This window comes from Phyllobates terribilis, unplaced genomic scaffold (genome assembly GCF_046119375.1).
Source record: "Phyllobates terribilis strain yellow unplaced genomic scaffold, ASM4611937v1 Scaffold_9__5_contigs__length_417890890, whole genome shotgun sequence".
Taxonomy (NCBI): domain Eukaryota; kingdom Metazoa; phylum Chordata; class Amphibia; order Anura; family Dendrobatidae; genus Phyllobates; species Phyllobates terribilis.
Genome location: NW_027362769.1, coordinates 209,740,589 through 209,760,373, shown reverse-complemented (window position 1 = coordinate 209,760,373; position 19,785 = coordinate 209,740,589). Strand labels below are relative to the sequence as shown.

At 47.2% G+C, this 19,785-nt stretch overlaps 1 protein-coding gene across 5 annotated transcripts in view; it reads left to right on the top strand.

Moving 5' to 3' along the window:
• LOC141162016 (uncharacterized) overlaps window positions 1-19,785 on the top strand; it is an 80,911-nt gene that overhangs the window by 5,061 nt on the left and 56,065 nt on the right. For 3 of the 5 annotated variants that reach the window (XM_073647636.1, XM_073647637.1, XM_073647638.1), the window contains 3 exons: window positions 936-1,118; window positions 15,294-15,448; window positions 18,232-18,402. In XM_073647636.1, the coding sequence (XP_073503737.1) occupies window positions 1,031-1,118; window positions 15,294-15,448; window positions 18,232-18,402 (414 nt within the window). In that variant the 5' untranslated portion in view covers window positions 936-1,030. Of the gene's footprint in view, window positions 1-935; window positions 1,119-11,262; window positions 11,316-12,747; window positions 12,857-14,682; window positions 14,729-15,293; window positions 15,449-18,231; window positions 18,403-19,785 lie in introns of all 5 variants that reach the window. The other 2 variants (XM_073647635.1, XM_073647634.1) reach the window with 2 other exon arrangements.

The window sequence follows — 19,785 nt, the reverse complement described above, 5'->3', positions numbered from 1 at the left end:
TCTGCAAATTGAGATTCTAGTTTGGCTTTTATCCTAAGTCATATGACAAGGCTCGTTAAAGGGTCGATATCGACTTTTAGGATTGCTACTTCCAATAGGTGGCCCAAGAGTTCAAGTCCTTTCTGTCTCCTTACACTGGCATGTCATTCTCCACAAGGGAAATGTTACCCCTTAAACTCCAACTTCATCACACTACACCTCCCTGCATTACCTGGGGAGTCCTTGGTAAACTTATGGAGATTATTTGACGAATTCTGATGGTGACTGCAGTGGCCGGGAGATTTCTATCAAAACTGTGGTGGTCGAGTTGGACACCAGACAGCACGACTCTTCTGCACAGTTTTAACCACTTCATGACAGTGCGATTTTTTTGTTTTTGTACTTTTTTTTTTTTTACTAACCTACTTCCAAGAGCCCTACTTTTTATATTTTTCCGTCGGTATAGCTGTATTGGGGCTGGTTATTTATGGAACAAGTTGAAGTTTTAAAAGACGACATTCATTTTACCATATAATAATAAAATGAGAAACGGAAAAAAAATTCCAAGTTCGGTGAAATGAAGAAAAACACAAAAACACAATTTTGATGTTTTTTTTTATTGTAGTTTGTTTTTTACATTTTTCATTTTGCAGTAATGATGACCTGGCAATGTGATTCTTCAGGTCAGTAATAAAAAAAAAAATGAAATTGGTAGGCGGATAGGAGCACCAAGATGGCGGTGACTGTGCTGATTCTGTAGAGACAAATCCTATTAGCTATGGAAATGGTGATGCCCACTTGACAATATAATGATCCATTTCCTTGAGGAAATACAGAGGAATGTCAGAACATAGCGGGGATACGGTTATCACTGCTTTTCCTATTATTTTATTGGGAAAGCCTGTAGTTACTGAAACAGACGTGTCAGGGGAGATGACAGGTTCTCTATCTTTCAGTTTGCAGAACGACACAAACGATCTCCAAGACTGAAGGAAAACCTTTTGGGTAATAAATTGGAAGCTTCCATCAGATCCTACACGAGGAAATCTGGATGGAACAAGAAAGTGGAAATAAATCCGGATCATCAGCAGCAAGTGCGGAGGAGAATCAGAGAGAACATGTCGTCGTTCACCATCCCGGTATGTCACACCCCACACGCTTCATACAGTAATTAATACGAGATTCCATAGCAAATGCTAGTAAGGGTTCAATATATCACAATTCTGTGAAAGGATTTGCCCCCCAGGCTCGTGACTCACAACATTAGCTCTGGAGGCCTCATAGAACTAGATTTATTTTATTTAATGGCCTACAGCTCGATATCGAGCCATGGCGTCTTGATGGATGAATGCTCTGTAGGAAGATCGATCTTGTGGAAGCCTAGATAGGTCCACCAGGGTCTTCTCCACTATTATCTTGATAGTATCAAGCCACCGGGTTGCTGGTCTTCCTCTTTGCCTTGTTCCTTCTCTTCTTCTGACCATGATGTTCTTCTCCAGTGATTTCTCTCTTTGTATGATGTGTCCAAAGTAGGCAAGTCATAGCTTGGTTATCCTTGCTTCAAGTGACATATCTGGTTTGATTTGTTCTAAAATTGATTTGTTTGTTCTTCTTGCCATCCATGGTATTTTAGATGACATCCTTCTCCAGCACCAGAGTTTGAAGGCTTTGATTCTTCTTCTGTCTTGTTTCTTTATAGTCCAGGTTTCACATCCATATATTACTACATATGGATGCAAAATGTAACGGGTCTGGGAGGCGGAACCTCTGAGCTACTATACAAGGGGGCGGTCCTTGTAAGGGAGCGGGTGGCGACCAGGGAAGACGGGCAGGAAGTCACAGCAGGTGACCGGGACAGTCTCTGAGTGAACGGGCTGGAGGTCACGGCAAGTGACCGGGGCAGTCTCTGGATGAACGGGCAGATGGTCACGGCAAGTGACCGGGGCAGTCTCTGAATGAACGGGCAGATGGTCACGGCAAGTGACCGGGGCAGTCTCTGAATGAACGGGCAGATGGTCACGGCAAGTGACCGGGGCAGTCTCTGGATGAACGGGCAGATGGTCACGGCAAGTGACCGGGGCAGTCTCTGGGTAAAGGGTTGGTACGACCTGTGGCGGCTGATGATAGACGTGAGCTCCCAGGTGAGCAGGCGAGAGTCTCTGGATGCACGGGTGGTCACAGCATGTGACGGCGGAGCCTCCAGGAAGACCAACAGACAGGCGGCAGATGAGCGCTCCCAGGTGAGCGGGCAGAAGTCTCTGGACAGGCGGGTGATCACAGCACGTGACGGCAGAGCCTCCAGGTAGGCTAGCAGACAGGCAGCAGATGAGCGCTCCCAGGTGAGCGGGCAGGAGTCACTGGACAGGCAGGTGGTCACAGCACGTGACGGCGGAGCCTCCAGGTAGGCTAGCAGGCAGGTAGCAGATGTGTGCTCCCAGGTGAGCAGGCAAGCTGGTCCATAGACAGACTGACAGGAGTTGGAAGGCAGACCGTCGGACCTCAGGCAAGCAGGCAGGTGGCTGAAGTGCGCTCCCAGGTGAGCGGACAGGCTGGTCCTTAGACAGACTGACAGGAGTAGTAAGGCAGACCGTCGGACCTCAGACTAGCAGGCAGGTAGCAGATAAACAGGCAGGAATAAGACAGCAAGCTGGCAGGAATCTGGCAGGTATCTGGCAGGTAACTGGCAACGGGACCTGAGGGCTGAAGCAGAGTAGTGAACAGTGCAACAACATTGCTCGGGCACCTCCATTTTGGAGGAGGTGCCTTATATATGGTGAAGTCCTCCGGCCATTGGCCTGGGACTCCTTAGGACGGCGCGCGCGGCCCCTTTAAGAGGGAGGGAGAGCGCGCGCGCGCGCCCTAAGCACAGTGGCCGGGAAGGAGCGCGCGCTGCCAGCAGAGCGGGAGGAGGACGCCGGGCACGGAGCAGAGAGGTGAGGGGAACAGCGTCCCTGCCTAGCAGAGGGCAGGGACGCCGGCGCTACAGTACCCCCCCCTTTAGGCCCCCCCTTTTTTAGGCCAGACAGAAATTTAGCTAGGATAAGAGGGGCATGGATGTTCTCCCGGGGCTCCCACGTTCTCTCCTCAGGACCAAACCCCTTCCAATCTACTAGAAAAAAGGTCTTTCCTCTTACCCTTTTGGTGGCAAGAATGTTCTCTACCTCAAACTCGTCCTCAGCAGAAACCGGAGCAGGAGGCGTACCTGTAGACTTGGAAAAAGAGTTAAGTACCACAGGTTTGAGGAGAGATACATGGAAGGAGTTAGGGATCCGTAAGTTGGCCGGGAGTTTCAATTTATAGGCCACCGGGTTGATCTGACTGATGACCTCCAGAGGACCGATGAACCGAGGCCCTAACTTGTAAGAAGGTATCTTGAGTCGGACATATTTAGATGAGAGCCAGACTTTATCTCCAGGACGAAATTGTGGAGGATCCAGGCGTTTTTTGTCAGCGTGTCTTTTCATCCGTTCGGACGACTGAAGGAGTGCGGATCGGGTACTCTCCCAAATGGAGGAAAATTTGCTAACGAGAGATTCCGCAGCCGGGTTGTCCACAGAGGTGGAGACAGGAAAAGGAATCCGAGGATGCTGACCGAAGACTACAAAAAACGGGGATTTGGAGGAGGATTCGCTCTCGTGATTGTTATAAGAGAACTCGGCCCATGGTAGGAGATCCACCCAGTCTGAATGAAGGGCATTAACGAAGTGCCGGAGGTAACTGGTCAGGTTCTGATTGATCCGCTCCACTTGACCATTGGACTATGGGTGGTAAGCGGAAGAGAAGTCCAGGGTGACGTCTAGCAGTTTACAAGTGGCTCTCCAGAAACGTGAGGTGAACTGTACCCCACGATCCGACACGATGTGGAGGGGCAGGCCATGAAGACGGAAGATGTGGCGGATAAAGTCTTTAGCCAGCTCGAGTGCAGACGGGAGGGCTGGCAGGGGAATAAAGTGAGCCATCTTGGAAAAGCGATCAGCGACCACCCAAATGACCGTACAACCGGCAGAGACTGGGAGGTCAGTTATAAAGTCCATTGCTATATGCTGCCAGGGGGCTGCAGGTACAGGAAGCGGAAGGAGGCGACCGGCTGGCAGGTGTCTCGGGACCTTGTTGCGGGCGCAGGACACACAGGCAGAAACAAAGTCTATTACGTCCTTGTGCAGGGTAGGCCACCAGTAGTGCTGGGCAATAAGCTGGAGGGTCTTTTTCTGACCGGCGTGGCCAGCTAGTTTAGACGAATGGCCCCAGTGTAGGATCTTCTTCCGATCAGGTACTGAAACAAACGTCTTACCGGGAGGGAGACGATTTAGACTCACGGGAGCCACCTGCATTACTCTGGCGGGATCGATGATATGTTTAGGTTCTTCCTCGAGATCGGACACCAGAAAGGATCGGGACAAGGCGTCTGCTTTGACGTTTTTGTCAGCCGGGCGAAAATGAAGAACAAAATCAAAGCGAGCAAAAAACAAGGACCACCGGGCTTGGCGCGGGTTAAGTCTCTGGGCATGCTGGAGGTAAGCCAAGTTCTTGTGGTCAGTGTAAATTATTACCGGGTGAAGAGCCCCCTCGAGTAGGTAACGCCACTCCTCCAACGCCAGCTTGATGGCCAATAACTCTCGGTCTCCTATGGAATAGTTGCGCTCAGAAGAGGAGAAGAGTTTGGAGAAGAAGCCACAAGTTACCATTCTCCCGGAAGATGATTTTTGAGTAAGTACCGCTCCGGCTCCAGAGGAGGAGGCGTCAACTTCCAGGAAGAACTGCTTGTTGCCGTCCGGGCGATGCAGCACCGGGGCGGAAGAGAAGGCCTGTTTTAGGGAAAGAAAGGCCTCCTCTGCTTCAGGCGGCCACTCTTTGGGATTAGTACCCTTACGGGTGAGCGCGGAAATTGGGGCAGTCCGGGAAGAGAAGTGTGGTATGAAGAGGCGGTAGTAGCTAGCGAAGCCCAGGAATCGCTGAATGGCCTTCAACCCCTCCGGTCGAGGCCATTTCTCGATGGCAGACAGTTTCTCTGGATCCATTCGTAGGCCGGTCTGAGAAATAATGTAGCCCAAAAACGGAAGCGAGGTCTGCTCAAAGAGGCACTTCTCGTATTTAGCGAAGAGGTGATTCTGCCTGAGCCTGAGCAGGACCTGACGAACGTCCCTCCGGTGAGTCTGGAGATCCGGAGAGAAGACCAAGATGTCGTCCAGGTACACCACTACGCAGGAGTAGAGAAGGTCCCGGAAGATGTCATTGACCAACTCTTGAAAGACGGCAGGAGCGTTACAGAGACCAAAGGGCATTACCAGATATTCATAGTGGCCGTCCCGGGTGTTGAATGCCGTCTTCCATTCATCCCCCTGACGGATACGAACCAGGTTGTACGCCCCACGGAGGTCCAGTTTGGTGAAGATTCTAGCCCCCCTCAGACGATCAAATAACTCCGGAATGAGCGGAAGGGGGTACTTATTCTTCACCGTGATCTGGTTAAGGCCTCTATAGTCTATACAGGGACGGAGAGAGCCGTCCTTCTTTTTGACGAAAAAGAAGCCTGCTCCCGCCGGGGAGGTAGATTTCCGGATGAATCCCCTGGCCAGATTCTCCTCAATATATTCGGACATCGACCGGGTCTCAGCAGCGGATAATGGATAAATACGCCCACGGGGAGGAGTAGTACCAGGTAACAGGTCGATAGGGCAGTCGTATGGTCTATGAGGGGGTAGTGTCTCTGCTTCCTTTTTATTAAAGACATCAGCATAAGACCAATAAGGAATCGGAAGTCCAGGTAGATTAGCTGGGGTAGGAGAAGGACGGACGGGATGGACGGGAACCAGACAGGTCTTATGGCAGTCCTGTCCCCAGCGAAGGACTTCTCCGGTCTGCCAGTCAAGCACGGGTGCATGTCTCTGGAGCCAAGGTAGGCCTAGCAAGAGGGCGTGGGAGAGTCCAGGCAGAACATGAAAGGAGATACTCTCAGAATGCAGCATTCCCACCTGCAGAGTAATGGATTCGGTGATGAGTTGGATGGGGCGTGGTAAGAGACCCCCATCCACGGCAGCAACAGACAAGGGTACAGCCAGAGGTTTGGTGGGGATGCGGTATTTCTCTACCAGGGACTGTGAAATAAGATTCCCGGCTGCTCCAGAGTCAAGTTGGGCTAGTTCGAAATAACGGTTCTCCCCGCAGACGATTGAGACTGACAACAGCAGAGATGGAGAGGATTTATTCTTGTCTAGGTCGACCTCTCTGAGCGAACCTAGACACAGGCGTTTCCCGACCTCTCCGGGCAGGTACGGATCCGGTGCTCCTTACTGCCACAGTAGAAGCAGCTCCCCTCGGCACGGCGTAAGTCCTGACGGGTTTTGACCATCTTGGTCTGGTCGACCTGCATAGGCTCAGGAGAGTGTACCTGGGTAGAGACGGAGGGAGTGACGGGTTTCTGAAAAGTAGGAGCTAGACGTGGTAACCTCCTCTCACGGGTGACCTCTTTGGCACGCTCCTGGAACCGTAGGTCAATCCGGGTGGCAAGAGTTATTAGGTCATCGAGAGTGGTAGGGATGTCCCGACCGGCAAGTTCATCTTTAATACGGCCGGACAGACCCTCCCAGAAGACGGATACCAGAGCGTCGTTATCCCAGGCCAGCTCCGAGGCAAGGGTACGGAACCGTATGGCATATTGGCCCACGGTGAGACTTCCCTGACGGAGGCGTAGCAGTGATGATGCGGATGAGGTCTTCCGTCCGGGTTCGTCGAAGACTTTCCGGAAAGCCGTGAGAAAAGCAGGCAAGTTGGACACCAGGGGGTCTCCTCTCTCCCATAGAGGATTTAGCCAGGCCAGGGCCTCCCCGGTGAGATGGGACATGATGAATGCAATTTTGGCTCGGTCGGAGTTAAACTGGTGGGACAATAGTTCAAAGTGCAGGGTGCACTGATTTATGAAGCCCCGAGCCTGGGCGGAGTCGCCTCCGAAGCGAGGAGGTGCAGAAAGCCGGGGTCCGGGGTAGGATACCATGGTACTAGTGGGCAGCGGAGCTGCCGGATTGCGAGACATGGCACTGGCGGAGGTTGCTGGTGGAGCAGTCAGAGTGTCCAGGCGAGTATTGACATTCCGCAGGTGACCCAGGATGGACTCCTGTTGGGACCTTTGACGGGACAGTTCATGACACAGGTCCGAGAGCGAGGGAGCTTGGGTGCCACCGGGTTCCATGGCCCGAGCAAACTGTAACGGGTCTGGGAGGCGGAACCTCTGAGCTACTATACAAGGGGGCGGTCCTTGTAAGGGAGCGGGTGGCGACCAGGGAAGACGGGCAGGAAGTCACAGCAGGTGACCGGGACAGTCTCTGAGTGAACGGGCTGGAGGTCACGGCAAGTGACCGGGGCAGTCTCTGGATGAACGGGCAGATGGTCACGGCAAGTGACCGGGGCAGTCTCTGAATGAACGGGCAGATGGTCACGGCAAGTGACCGGGGCAGTCTCTGGATGAACGGGCAGATGGTCACGGCAAGTGACCGGGGCAGTCTCTGGGTAAAGGGTTGGTACGACCTGTGGCGGCTGATGATAGACGTGAGCTCCCAGGTGAGCAGGCGAGAGTCTCTGGATGCACGGGTGGTCACAGCATGTGACGGCGGAGCCTCCAGGAAGACCAACAGACAGGCGGCAGATGAGCGCTCCCAGGTGAGCGGGCAGAAGTCTCTGGACAGGCGGGTGATCACAGCACGTGACGGCAGAGCCTCCAGGTAGGCTAGCAGACAGGCAGCAGATGAGCGCTCCCAGGTGAGCGGGCAGGAGTCACTGGACAGGCAGGTGGTCACAGCACGTGACGGCGGAGCCTCCAGGTAGGCTAGCAGGCAGGTAGCAGATGTGTGCTCCCAGGTGAGCAGGCAAGCTGGTCCATAGACAGACTGACAGGAGTTGGAAGGCAGACCGTCGGACCTCAGGCAAGCAGGCAGGTGGCTGAAGTGCGCTCCCAGGTGAGCGGACAGGCTGGTCCTTAGACAGACTGACAGGAGTAGTAAGGCAGACCGTCGGACCTCAGACTAGCAGGCAGGTAGCAGATAAACAGGCAGGAATAAGACAGCAAGCTGGCAGGAATCTGGCAGGTATCTGGCAGGTAACTGGCAACGGGACCTGAGGGCTGAAGCAGAGTAGTGAACAGTGCAACAACATTGCTCGGGCACCTCCATTTTGGAGGAGGTGCCTTATATATGGTGAAGTCCTCCGGCCATTGGCCGGGGACTCCTTAGGACGGCGCGCGCGGCCCCTTTAAGAGGGAGGGAGAGCGCGCGCGCGCGCCCTAAGCACAGTGGCCGGGAAGGAGCGCGCGCTGCCAGCAGAACGGGAGGAGGACGCCGGGCACGGAGCAGAGAGGTGAGGGGAACAGCGTCCCTGCCTAGCAGAGGGCAGGGACGCCGGCGCTACACAAAATAAGTAGATATATACTTATATTTTGATTTCTATCTGAAATACGTATACATATAGAACTATGGCTTGAGAAAGGCTCACACCTAGAGTCGAAACGTTGCCTGAAGCCCTTATGGGCTAATAAATCACCAACAACTTTTCCCCAAGAAGATAAACCTACAAAATCATGGAAGTCAGAAAGCCTTTTTGACTTCTGTGACTTTGTAGGTTTATTTGGAAGTGCCTTATAATTTATGTGGCTCTTGGTAGGTTGAGTATTATTCCCCAAAAGGAGAGCTATCTTCATTTTTTCAATTCTACATAAAAGGTTTGGTACATGCCTGGAGGACTTTGCACCCTCATATATTTTTTATGGCTTTCTAGTGCTGCTTTTTGTCTCTTTTTTTTCTACATATAGAACAATATATGGCAGCTGATCTCAGCAGGTTGCCATTTCTTACAGTTACAAGTCGCAGTTCAGCTGTCTATAGCAGAGTCAGATACCGAAAATCTACACTGCCTTCTAAAATATAAGGTGTAGTACCAATATGGACATCATAATGCTAATGAATGATTAAAGGGGTTGTGCCACAAACAAAAGTACATTTTAATCAACAGATCTTGGAAAAAAAAATAACTTCCACAAATGGATGTGTAAAAATGTTCCTGTGCTGAGATAATCTTATAAATGTGCCCCTGCTGTGTACTGTGTAATGGCTGTGTCTTACCATGCAGGAACATGGTCTGATCATACCACAGCTCCTGGGCAGGGGAGGAGTCAATATAGAGTATACAGACAGGACAGCACGGGATCACAGCTGATTCTTTATGTGAGGTAAAGCATTTCACTGCCTGTTTTTAAACAATGTTTTACCTCACAGAGAGCAACAGCTGTGATCCCCTGCTGTCCTGTCTGTATACTCTTTTGCTTCTTCCCCTGCCCAGGAGATGTGGTATTATCAGACCATGTTCCAGCACGGTCAGATACCGTCATTACACAGTACACAGCAGGGGCACATTTATAAGATTATCTCAGCACAGGAACATTTTATTTAAACACATCCAATTGTGGAGTTTATTTTTTTCCAAGATCTATTGATTAAAATATACTTTTGTTTGTGGCACAACTCCTTTAATCATTCATTAGCATTATGATGTCCATATTGGTACTACACCTTATATTTTAGAAGGCAGTGTAGATTTTCAGTATCTGGCTCTGCTATAGACAGCTGAACTGCGACTTGTAACTGTAAGCAATGGCAACCTGCTGAGATCACCTGGCCAATTTAGTTCTATATGTATACGTATTTCAGATAGAAATCAAAATATAAGTATGTGGAGTTTATTTTTATTCCAAGATCTGTTGATTAAAGTATACTTTTGTTCGTGGCACAACCCCTTAAGTGTCCACCGAGTGTTCATTCTTCACTGAAGAGTCCTCCTTCCAAATCCCTTCCCTCTGCTCTTGATTGACATTCTTTGCCATCTTCCAACATGATGTCACAGGTGCGTCAGAGGTGACAGACATCCGCCCTATAGTGGGTTGCAGGAGATCTCCACATTTGGCATTGCAGACAGCTGCTTAGATAGGAGGCTGCCTTTAGGACCGAGTGGCTACCTCTCTCTTGCTAATTAGCTCTCTGGCCTAGGTGTACACATACCTGGTGTGTCTGAGAGGGAGTTGCCGGTTATATGCATTTCTACTTGTGAAGCTTAGCAGGAGCAGTACCTCATCCTCTCTTGAGCTTGAGGTCATGAGCACATTTGGAGTTCATCTAAAGCTAAGCCATTTTCCCCTGTTTTGTCTTCCCTTGTTGTCTTTAGAGTTTTATTGGAGGTTGACTAGTGCTCATCTCCTTCCATCCCTAGCCGTAGCCTTACACCAGGGAGAGTAGGGCGAGGCACGAGATCGGCGATAGCTGAGGAGGCAATATAGGAACGTTAGTTGAGACAGTGACGCTACACCAGACTAGGAGGTCTCCACTTCCCCCTTTCCCTAGTGTCTGGGCTCCCTCTCCCTTTTCCCTCTGTTTTGCACTTACACCTGGCGTGACACATGGTTTCCAAGAGAGGCGGGAGGGAATGAACTTAAAGGGATTGTCTGGTGAAAACAAGTTGCAGCTTACTGATCAGTGGGTTTACAGACGTTGGGAACTGTACCGATTGGTACATCAGGGAAGTTTTAGCACAATAGAGAACTTCTATGCCCAATAAAAAAATGGCACGGCAGGTCTGACACCTGACTGCCACTCCAATCATTCTCTATGGGGCTGACAACAAACGCCAAGCATAGCGCTCATTAGCCCCTTAGGGAATTAATGGAGCGGAGGTCAAACATGCACTCTGCTGCTCCTTTATAATAGGGATAGCTCCCCATTCTGCTGATCAGCGTGGATTCCAGCAGTAAGACCTCACTGATCAGCTGCTTATCTCCCGTCCTGTAGACAGGCAATGACTTTTTTTTTATCTGGACAGCCCCTTTAATGATTCTTTTGCATGCTGTGTGCAACTGAATAAGGCCATGTTCACACGTTCAGTATTTGGTCAGTGTTTTACACCAGTATTTGTAAACCAAAGCCAGGATTGGAACAATCAGAGGAAAAGTATAATAGAAACATGTCACCACTTCTGTATTTATCACCCACTCCTGGTTTTGGCTATAAATACTGAGGTAAAATACTGACCCAATTCTGAATGTGTGAACGTGGCCTTATAGATCATTCTCTCAGATATGTGTGGATTATTATAGGAAACATGGAGATATTGGAACTTATTTTTCTAAGACCTGCTGAACGGTGTTAAAGGTTTATGGAGACGGAATCTGCTGACCGATTGTCAGATCTTTTTTTAGCTGTCGTTTTCTTACCACATTTACAAGATATGTTTATGATCTATTTTTTACAGGAGCATTTTGCTAGAAATTATGTTTTCCTGAGGGACATAAACTGGAAAGACAGGTAGATAATATTCCTTCTAGGTATTGGTCTTCCTCTTTTGGATGAAATTGAAATGTAATGTCTCAATAAAGGTAAATTCCTTTTTATATATTTTTTTGATCAGGAATTTTTTGACATTTGAATACAGTTTGTATAATCAGGTCTTTTGCACATTAATGAGCCATTGTTGAAGGGGTTGTCCAACCTCGCGATATTGATGACCGAAAATTTGCATAATCAGTATCAGATCAGTGAATAGGAGCTTAAAGGGGTTGTCCAATCCAAATTGATAAGTCGGCAGTCACTCTGGGTGAATCCCCCTAGGACACTCACAGTTCACCGGTTTCTGACCCTGGACCGGAGGTTGTGTATGAGTTATACATACTCCCGGCCACGCCAACGTCTAGTCGGCCACGTCACTACTAGAGTGTATGGAGCAAGGCCGGGAGTATGTATAACGCATATGTACCTGCCGGTCCAGGCTTAGAGACCGGCAAATCCTCACAGTGAACAGTGCTTATCCTAGGGGGATTCACAAGCCTGCAGTCACACCGAGTGACTGCAGACTTATCAATTTGAACCGGACAACCCCTTTAATTGCAGTTTTTGGCAATAGCCACTACACTGTGTATGGAGCTATGCTATTCCACCTCTATTCACAGATTACATCCAACCGGAGCAGAAAATAGCTGATAGGTTATCAACTACCGACACCCGGCAAAGTGACCAATCGTGTACAAAGATGGGGGCCCAAATACCGTATTGGTAGTGACGGAATAATGAAGAATCCAAGTATATTGTTGGACAAATTATCATTTTAAAAGTTTTATTTTATCCCCATTTAACACCTTTGCTCCTCCATGCTGATAAAGACCTCCATTTCTGCTCATTTTGGGAAACAAATAGAAGCCAGATAGGCCAATATTATCCCCATCCAAGAATTATTATCATTAACGGCCTTCAGCTCAATCTCGAGCCATGTCGACTTGATGGATGAACGCTCTGTAGGAAGATCGATCTTGTACAAGCCTAGATAGGTCCGCCAGGATCTTCTCCGCTGTTATCTTGATAGTATCAAGCCATCGGGTTGCTGGTCTTCCTCTTCGACTTGTTCCTTCTATTCTTCCAAGGACCCCCATATATATTAGATTGGTGCCGATCTATCAGGAATCATGAGGTTATTGGTTACATGTAAGATTAGCTGTTCATGATGTTTTCCAACGGCGGACTATTATAGGACAGCACATGGTCTTGTTCATTCTACTGATTGTCAGCCTACAGGATAGACCGGAGCCGTAGCTGTGGCTCATTCACCACATTTATGATAGCCCCAGGTTGTCAGGAGTCATCTGCTGAATGTATTTCATTATAGGTAGTATTACTGTTATCTGCTGAAAGTGTCTGGCGTTGCTGGATACAGCTGAATAAAACAAAGTCTGTGTTCATTTTCTAGTGACTGGACGGTCCATTCTTCAGGCACCGGCCAAAGCTCCAGACAAGCCGTGTCGCATGGAGAATTCAAAAGACTCATATCATCTGCGGCAAACTTAATTGTGGCCACTGTAAGAAACAAATAGTTCCTCAGGGGTGGGCTAGCTAAGAACTTGTCATTCCATATACCATATTAGGGAAGTAAAGGAGGACGGGAATTTTCCATTCTGGACCCTTATCTATTAGCAATAGCCCTAGCTATGGAAGATTCAACGTAGTAATATAACGGTGCCTTTCTTCTGTGGTGGTACTGTAGTGATATTGACCACTTAATTTTGGATACCCGCACAAATTACAGCTGATCAGTGGGAATAATAGCCACATAGCACCCTATGGTCACTTTAAGGGGATTTCTGGTTTCAGAAAACCCCTATTTCCCGGCTGCAGTTTGCTGTAAAAAACGGAAAAAAAGCAGACTGTGCCTTACTCACTCTTCTCCAGTCCGGCACTATGTCTCTGCTACTTCCAATGTCTCCTATTGTTGATAAACATGACGTCAGATCATAAATTGTGCTTTACTCATCCTCTCCGGGTCCAGCGCTGAGTCTCTAACGCTGCTCCTGGTGTCTGTTATTGCCTGCACAGTGCAGATGTCACATCGACAGCGCTACAGCCAATATCTGAACTCAGTGTCTCATGCCGAGTTAACAGCACAAGCTGCTCAAAGCCACTGAGCTCATTGATTGGCTGCAGCGATGTCGATGTGACATCTTCACTGCGCAGAAAATAACAGACACCGTTAACAGTGGTGGAGATTCAGTGCTGGACCCGGGGAGGGTGAGTAAAACTCAGTGTATTTTTTTTACATCACACTGCAGTAATGGGACAGTGGTTTTCCAAAACTGAAAAACTCCTTCCAGAAACTAATATTAAAAACAGATCAGCTAAAACTGATGAGTTTTTCTATAGTGGAAACCAGAGTTTTCCATTGAATGTATTCATGTCTTTAGGCTCGCTAGATATTACTGCTTGTAACTGCAAGCAATATAGTGACAGACCGTATCAAAAAGACAGAAGTATCCACCCTTGATCTACATGTCATGGGCACCACCCAGGCTTGGACTGGCCCACAGGAGAACAGGGCAATTCTCCGGTGGGCCATCACCTCTTATATGAGCTGTACTTGGCACAATATACTTGAATCACTATGTACAGACAAAGGCAGCATCTTATTCATTTACAATCTAGCCAGTTCATTGTTATATAAATTTGTGATTGAGGATAATGTCACATTTGCATGTAGCTGAAAAGTGGGGCCCTGGATTTGGTTACTGGTGGGCCCTCAGCACCTCAGTCCAACACCGGCACCACCACTTTTAGATTTTCCAGGAAAGGATGACTGCTCTCCCCCAGGTGTGGTACCTGGAGTAATAGAGGGGTCTGTTCACACAGGTACTGTAGACTATACAATCAGTTCTGTAGGGAATGTAATTCACTTTCATTTTCCTAAATTAATGGGCCATTTGAGTCGATGTAGTTGGCTGCACAGTTTCCTATAGAGATCTGTTTTTATTATATGCAGGAGGCACCTCTTTATTACTGCAGAATTCTCTATTAGAGCTATATACAAGGACTGGCTGATGAAATAACCCCTTTTATAAGGGTTCTCCACTACTAAAGCAGTTCATTTTAATGGGCTCGAGGTAGTGTAAGAAAACAAAAATCCTGTATTCACCTCCAAAATCTGGTGAAAGGGCCACTAATTGGCCGTAGTGGCTACAATATAGAAGGTGGAGAAGCAGCGCCATTCCAAGAGATGAGATTTTTTTGTTTCCTTACATCACCCTGGGCCCATTAACATTAACTTTTTAAGTAGTGGAGAATCCCTTTTAGAGTGCCTGAATTGCATTGCCCTAGGTAATATATAATGAATTGTTTTTTGTTTATTAAATCGTAGACTTCAGAACATCATTCACACCATCTTCACCTACACAAAAGTATCGGTAAGTATCTCTGGAGGGAACAGTAACCGGATATAAAAAACCCCCATAAAATATCAGGGAAGATTTATCCAGACTGGCATGGCTTTTAATAAATTTGGTCCAGTTTTGCACTGTCCTAAAGTCTGAAAATTATATCTACACCTCCTATCAGCATGTGCAGATTTGCAACATTTGATGTATCTATCTAAGGCCACGTTCACACGTTCAGTATTTGGGCAGTATTCTACATCAGTATTTGTAAGCCAAAACCAGGAGTGGGTGATAAATACAGAAGTGGTGACTTGTTTCTATTATACTTTTCCTCTGATTGTTCCACTCCTGATTTTGTTTTTCAAACACTGATGTAAAATACTGACCAAATACTGAATGTGTGAACGTGGCCTAAAGGTTGTTGGCTGTCCCCTCTTGGTACTCCGCTTTGCTTTTTTTAACTTTTGGCAAACTTTGAAATATGTGAGCAATTTGCAACTTTTTAAAGTTTGTAAGATATGATTTGTAACTTTTTGCTGCCCAAAACTGTGTGTAAACTAATAAATGTGGCCTAATATATTCCTCTTCTTAATAGGAGAAGCATCTTTGAAATCAGGTGGGAGGCGATCGCTTAACTCAATAAGTGTGAATATTCCAACAGCTTCTGAGGAACCTTCTCCCAATACAAAGACATCATATCTGGATGAAGACGGTCAAAATGGGAATCTGGACTTACTGAAGAATCGAACAGTATGTTACTGCTTTCTGTATATAACTGTATAGTGTAAATGTGACAGCCGGCAACATGATGACTGGGGCGCGCTATGGAGCTCATTTGCTTAAAGGGACTGTCCGGCCTTAGGCTAAAAGGCTGCAGTCATTCTATGAGACTGCAGACTTGTGAATCCTCACATTGCACGCACTGTGCGCTGTGAGGATTCTCCGTTGCCGGGAGCATGCGGTCATGTGACTGTAAGCATGTGATTTGTATACTTCCGGCTACATTCCGACTAGACTTGACTGGCCTCACTCAATACACTTGCATTGAGCGAGGCTGCGCACGTTTAGTTGGCACATGACCACTCGCATGCAGGTTGCTCGCCTCTCCCAGCGCCGGCACCGGAAAATCCTCACAGCGCGCAGCTGATATGTAAGAAATCTTGGACCTCCTGTTTTTCACAACCATAAAGGGATTGCATGAGACCGAAAAAAAAATCCCCCCCCTCCCCGAAACAGCACCACTTTTGTCCATGACTGTGGCTGGTATTACATACAGCTGTTTTTTTTAATAACAGTTTTTCAACCTAAATATGAAAATGATGATTCTTTATCACCTGTTTGGTATAATTGGTTACTCATACACCTGACTGTAATCCTACAAAGTGTTTAGCTTTGTGCAAGTCTTCCTGGAAGAACTGATGCTGTGTTGAAGGCAGAAGGTGGTCACACCAAGTATTGATTGGATTTAGATTTCTCTTCTCTTCATTCACTTTGCATTTTATTAATTGATAAAAATAAACTATTAACATTTCTATTTTGGAAAGCATTGTTACTTTACAGCATTTTCACCACACTTGCCTAAAACTTATGCACAACACTAATATATATATATATTTATATACAGTACAGACCAAAAATTTGGACACACCTTCTCATTTAAAGATTTTTGTGTATTTTCATGACTTTGAAAATTGCACATTCACACTGAAGGCATCAAAGCTATGAATTAACACATGTGGAATTATATGCTTAACAAAAAAGTGTGAAACAACTGAAAATATGTCTTATATTCTAGGTTATTCAAAGTAGCCACCTTTTGCTTTGATGACTGCTTTGCACACTCTTGGCATTCTCTTGATGAGCTTCAAGAAGTAGTCACCGGAAATGGTTTTCACTTCACCGGTGTGCCCTGTCAGGTTTAATAAGTGGGATTTCTTGCCTTATAAATGAGGTTGGGATCATCAGTTGTGTTGTGCAGAAGTCTGGTGGATACACAGCTGATAGTCCTACTGAATAGACTGTTAGAATTTGTATTATTGCAAAAAAAAAGCAGCTAAGTAAAGAAAATCGAATGGCCATCATTACTTTAAGGAATGAAGGTCAGTGAGTCCGAAAAATTGGGCAAACTTTGCAAGTGTCCCCAAGTGTAGTTGCAAAAACCATCAAGCGCTACAAAGAAACTGGCTCACATGAGGACCGCCCCAGGAAAAGAAGACCAAGAGTCACCTCTGCTTCTGAGGATAAGTTTATCCAAGTCACCAGCCTCAGAAATCGCAGGTTAACAGCAGCTCAGATTAGAGACCAGGTCAATGCCACACAGAGTTCTAGCAGCAGACACATCTCTTCAACTACTGTTAAGAGGAGACTTTGTGCAGCAGGCCTTCATGGTAAAATAGCTGTTTGGAAACCACTGCTAAGGACAGGCAACAAGCAGAAGAGACTTGTTTGGGCTAAAGAACGCAAGGAATGGACATTAGACCAGTGGAAATCTGTGCTTTGGCCTGATGAGTCCAAATTTGAGATCTTTGGTTCCAATCACTGTGTCTTTGCGCGACGCAGAAAAGGTGAACGGATGGACTCTACATGCCTGGTTCCCACCGTGAAGCATGGAGGAGGAGGAGGTGTGATGGTGTGGGGGTGCTTTGCTGGTGACACTGTTGGGGATTTATTCAAAATTAAAGGCATACTGAACCAGCATGACTACCACAGCATCTTGCAGCGGCATGCTATTCCATCCGGTTTGCGTTTAGTTAGACCATCATTTATTTTTCAACAGGACAATGACCCCAAACACACCTCCAGGCTGTGTAAGGGCTATTTGACCAAGAAGGAGAGTGATGGGGTGCTACGCCAGATGACCTGGCCTCCACAGTCACCAGACCTGAACCCAATCGAGATGGTTTGGGGTGAGCTGGACCGCAGAGTGAAGGCAAAAGGGCCAACAAGTGCTAAGCATCTCTGGGAACTCCTTCAAGATTGTTGGAAGACCATTTCCGGTGACTACCTCTTGAAGCTCATCAAGAGAATGCCAAGAGTGTGCAAAGCAGTCATCAAAGCAAAAGGTGGCTACTTTGAAGAACCTAGAATATAAGACATATTTTCAGTTGTTTCACACTTTTTTGTTAAGTATATAATTCCACATGTGTTAATTCATAGTTTTGATGCCTTCAATGTGAATGTACAATTTTCATAGTCATGAAAATACAGAAAAATCTTTAAATGAGAAGGTGTGTCCAAACTTTTGGTCTGTACTGTATATATATGCATGTATACTATTGTCAGGTCTGTACTCCGCACACAGCAGGAAATTTGCGCAGCTTGGTATAGTACGCTATTAACTTGTGAACATAATACTCTTATTTCTATGGGACAAATCCATCTCGCTGGCATTGATAGCATGGTGTTATCGTTACCAGAAAGCCATGATAATAAAGTATGTCACCTGACATTCGTTTCTTTGTGGTTGAGGATTTACAATTACACTTTGGGATTTGCATCTATGGTTACACGTACGGTCTCTGTGTAAACTGCAGGTGCCAACAACAAGTGAGAACATAGATTATGAAATCGCTGTTTACACCACAGTCAACGTTCAAGAAACAACACCCTCCATGTTTATACGACTATATGGGAAAAGCGAGAGAACCCACACAGTTTCCCTTCAAAATCCATTGGCCAAAACCATTACATCCAGTGCAGAACAGGTAAGAGCTGGGTCTCCCTCGAGTGTTCATGAGAAAACAATATTGGAATTTGAGAGTCCTCAGTGGTTGATACCTTTTAATGGCTAACTGAAAAGATGGTAAACATAGCAAGCTTTGGGTGTCGCTCTCTGGCGCCCCCTTACCTCCCAGGTCAGTCAAGGTACTGCACCTAGAGTAAGTAGTGCCAGGAAGCTGTCAACAGCGGGGGAAGACACTGTGGGGTGTGTGTTGTCCCTTACACGTCACTAATCCGTGACGCCACGATACGGGCACAGCTCTCTGGCGCCCCCTTGCCTCTCAGGTCAGTCAAGGTACTGCACCTAGAGCGAGTGGTCGCCGGAGAGCTGTGCCCGTATCGTGGCGTCACGGATTAGTGACGTGTAAGGGACAACACACACCCCACAGTGTCTTCCCCCGCTGGTGGCAGCTTCCTGGCACTACTTACTCTAGGTGCAGTACCTTGACTGACCTGGGAGGTAAGGGGGCGCCAGAGAGCGACACCCACCGGCCGGCAAGTTTCCCTGACAAATTGGTGGCAGCGGTGGGAGGTATATTTTTTACCTCATGGGAAAACAATCAGTTTAAGGGCTCGTATTATGCGCCACGGACCGCACACGAGGAGCACACATACCCATTACAGCCATTGACAATACGGATCAATGGTTTGCATGCAAAAAAAAGAAATCGCAGCATGCATTATTCTGGTTCAATTTACGGACAAGACTAGTACATGTAAATAGCAAGTGGCTGCTGCACTCGTCCACTCTGCAAACGAGCACATGGAGCGGTACATAACTGGTCAGAGTTTTAGTTCAGCTGTCTGAACCCAGTCTTATGAGTTGTGTCACAATTACTCCTTTTAATACTCAAGCCATCCATGGGATCAACGGATCACCCTTTTTCCCCTGATCCAGCTTTAAAAAACTTGGCAATCAGATTTTATTGCTACACTCACCTATACATTTCCTCTACAGCATGCAGGATATAGCCGCTTTGGTCTGACTCATGGAGGTGGGTCCCAAATTATCTAATGTTAATCAGTAACCCAGGCTAAAGTTCCCAGGATATCAACCTATCATTAGCCTAGACTACCACCATGGATATCTACAGGGTTGGCCATTTATATGGATACACCTAAATTAAATGGGAATGGTTGGTGATATCAAATTCCTGTTTGTGGCACATTAGTATATGGGAGGGGGAAAACTTTTCCAGGTGGGTGGTGACCATGGCGGCCATTTTGAAGTCAGCCATTTTGGATCCAACTTTATTTTTTTCCTCCCCCGGCCTCCGGCAGAACAGGACACCTCAGCGCTGGAGCACAGGGAAGAAAGGTGAGTATAAGTGTTTATTTTTTTGTATGTGTGTACAGCGTGAAAGGGA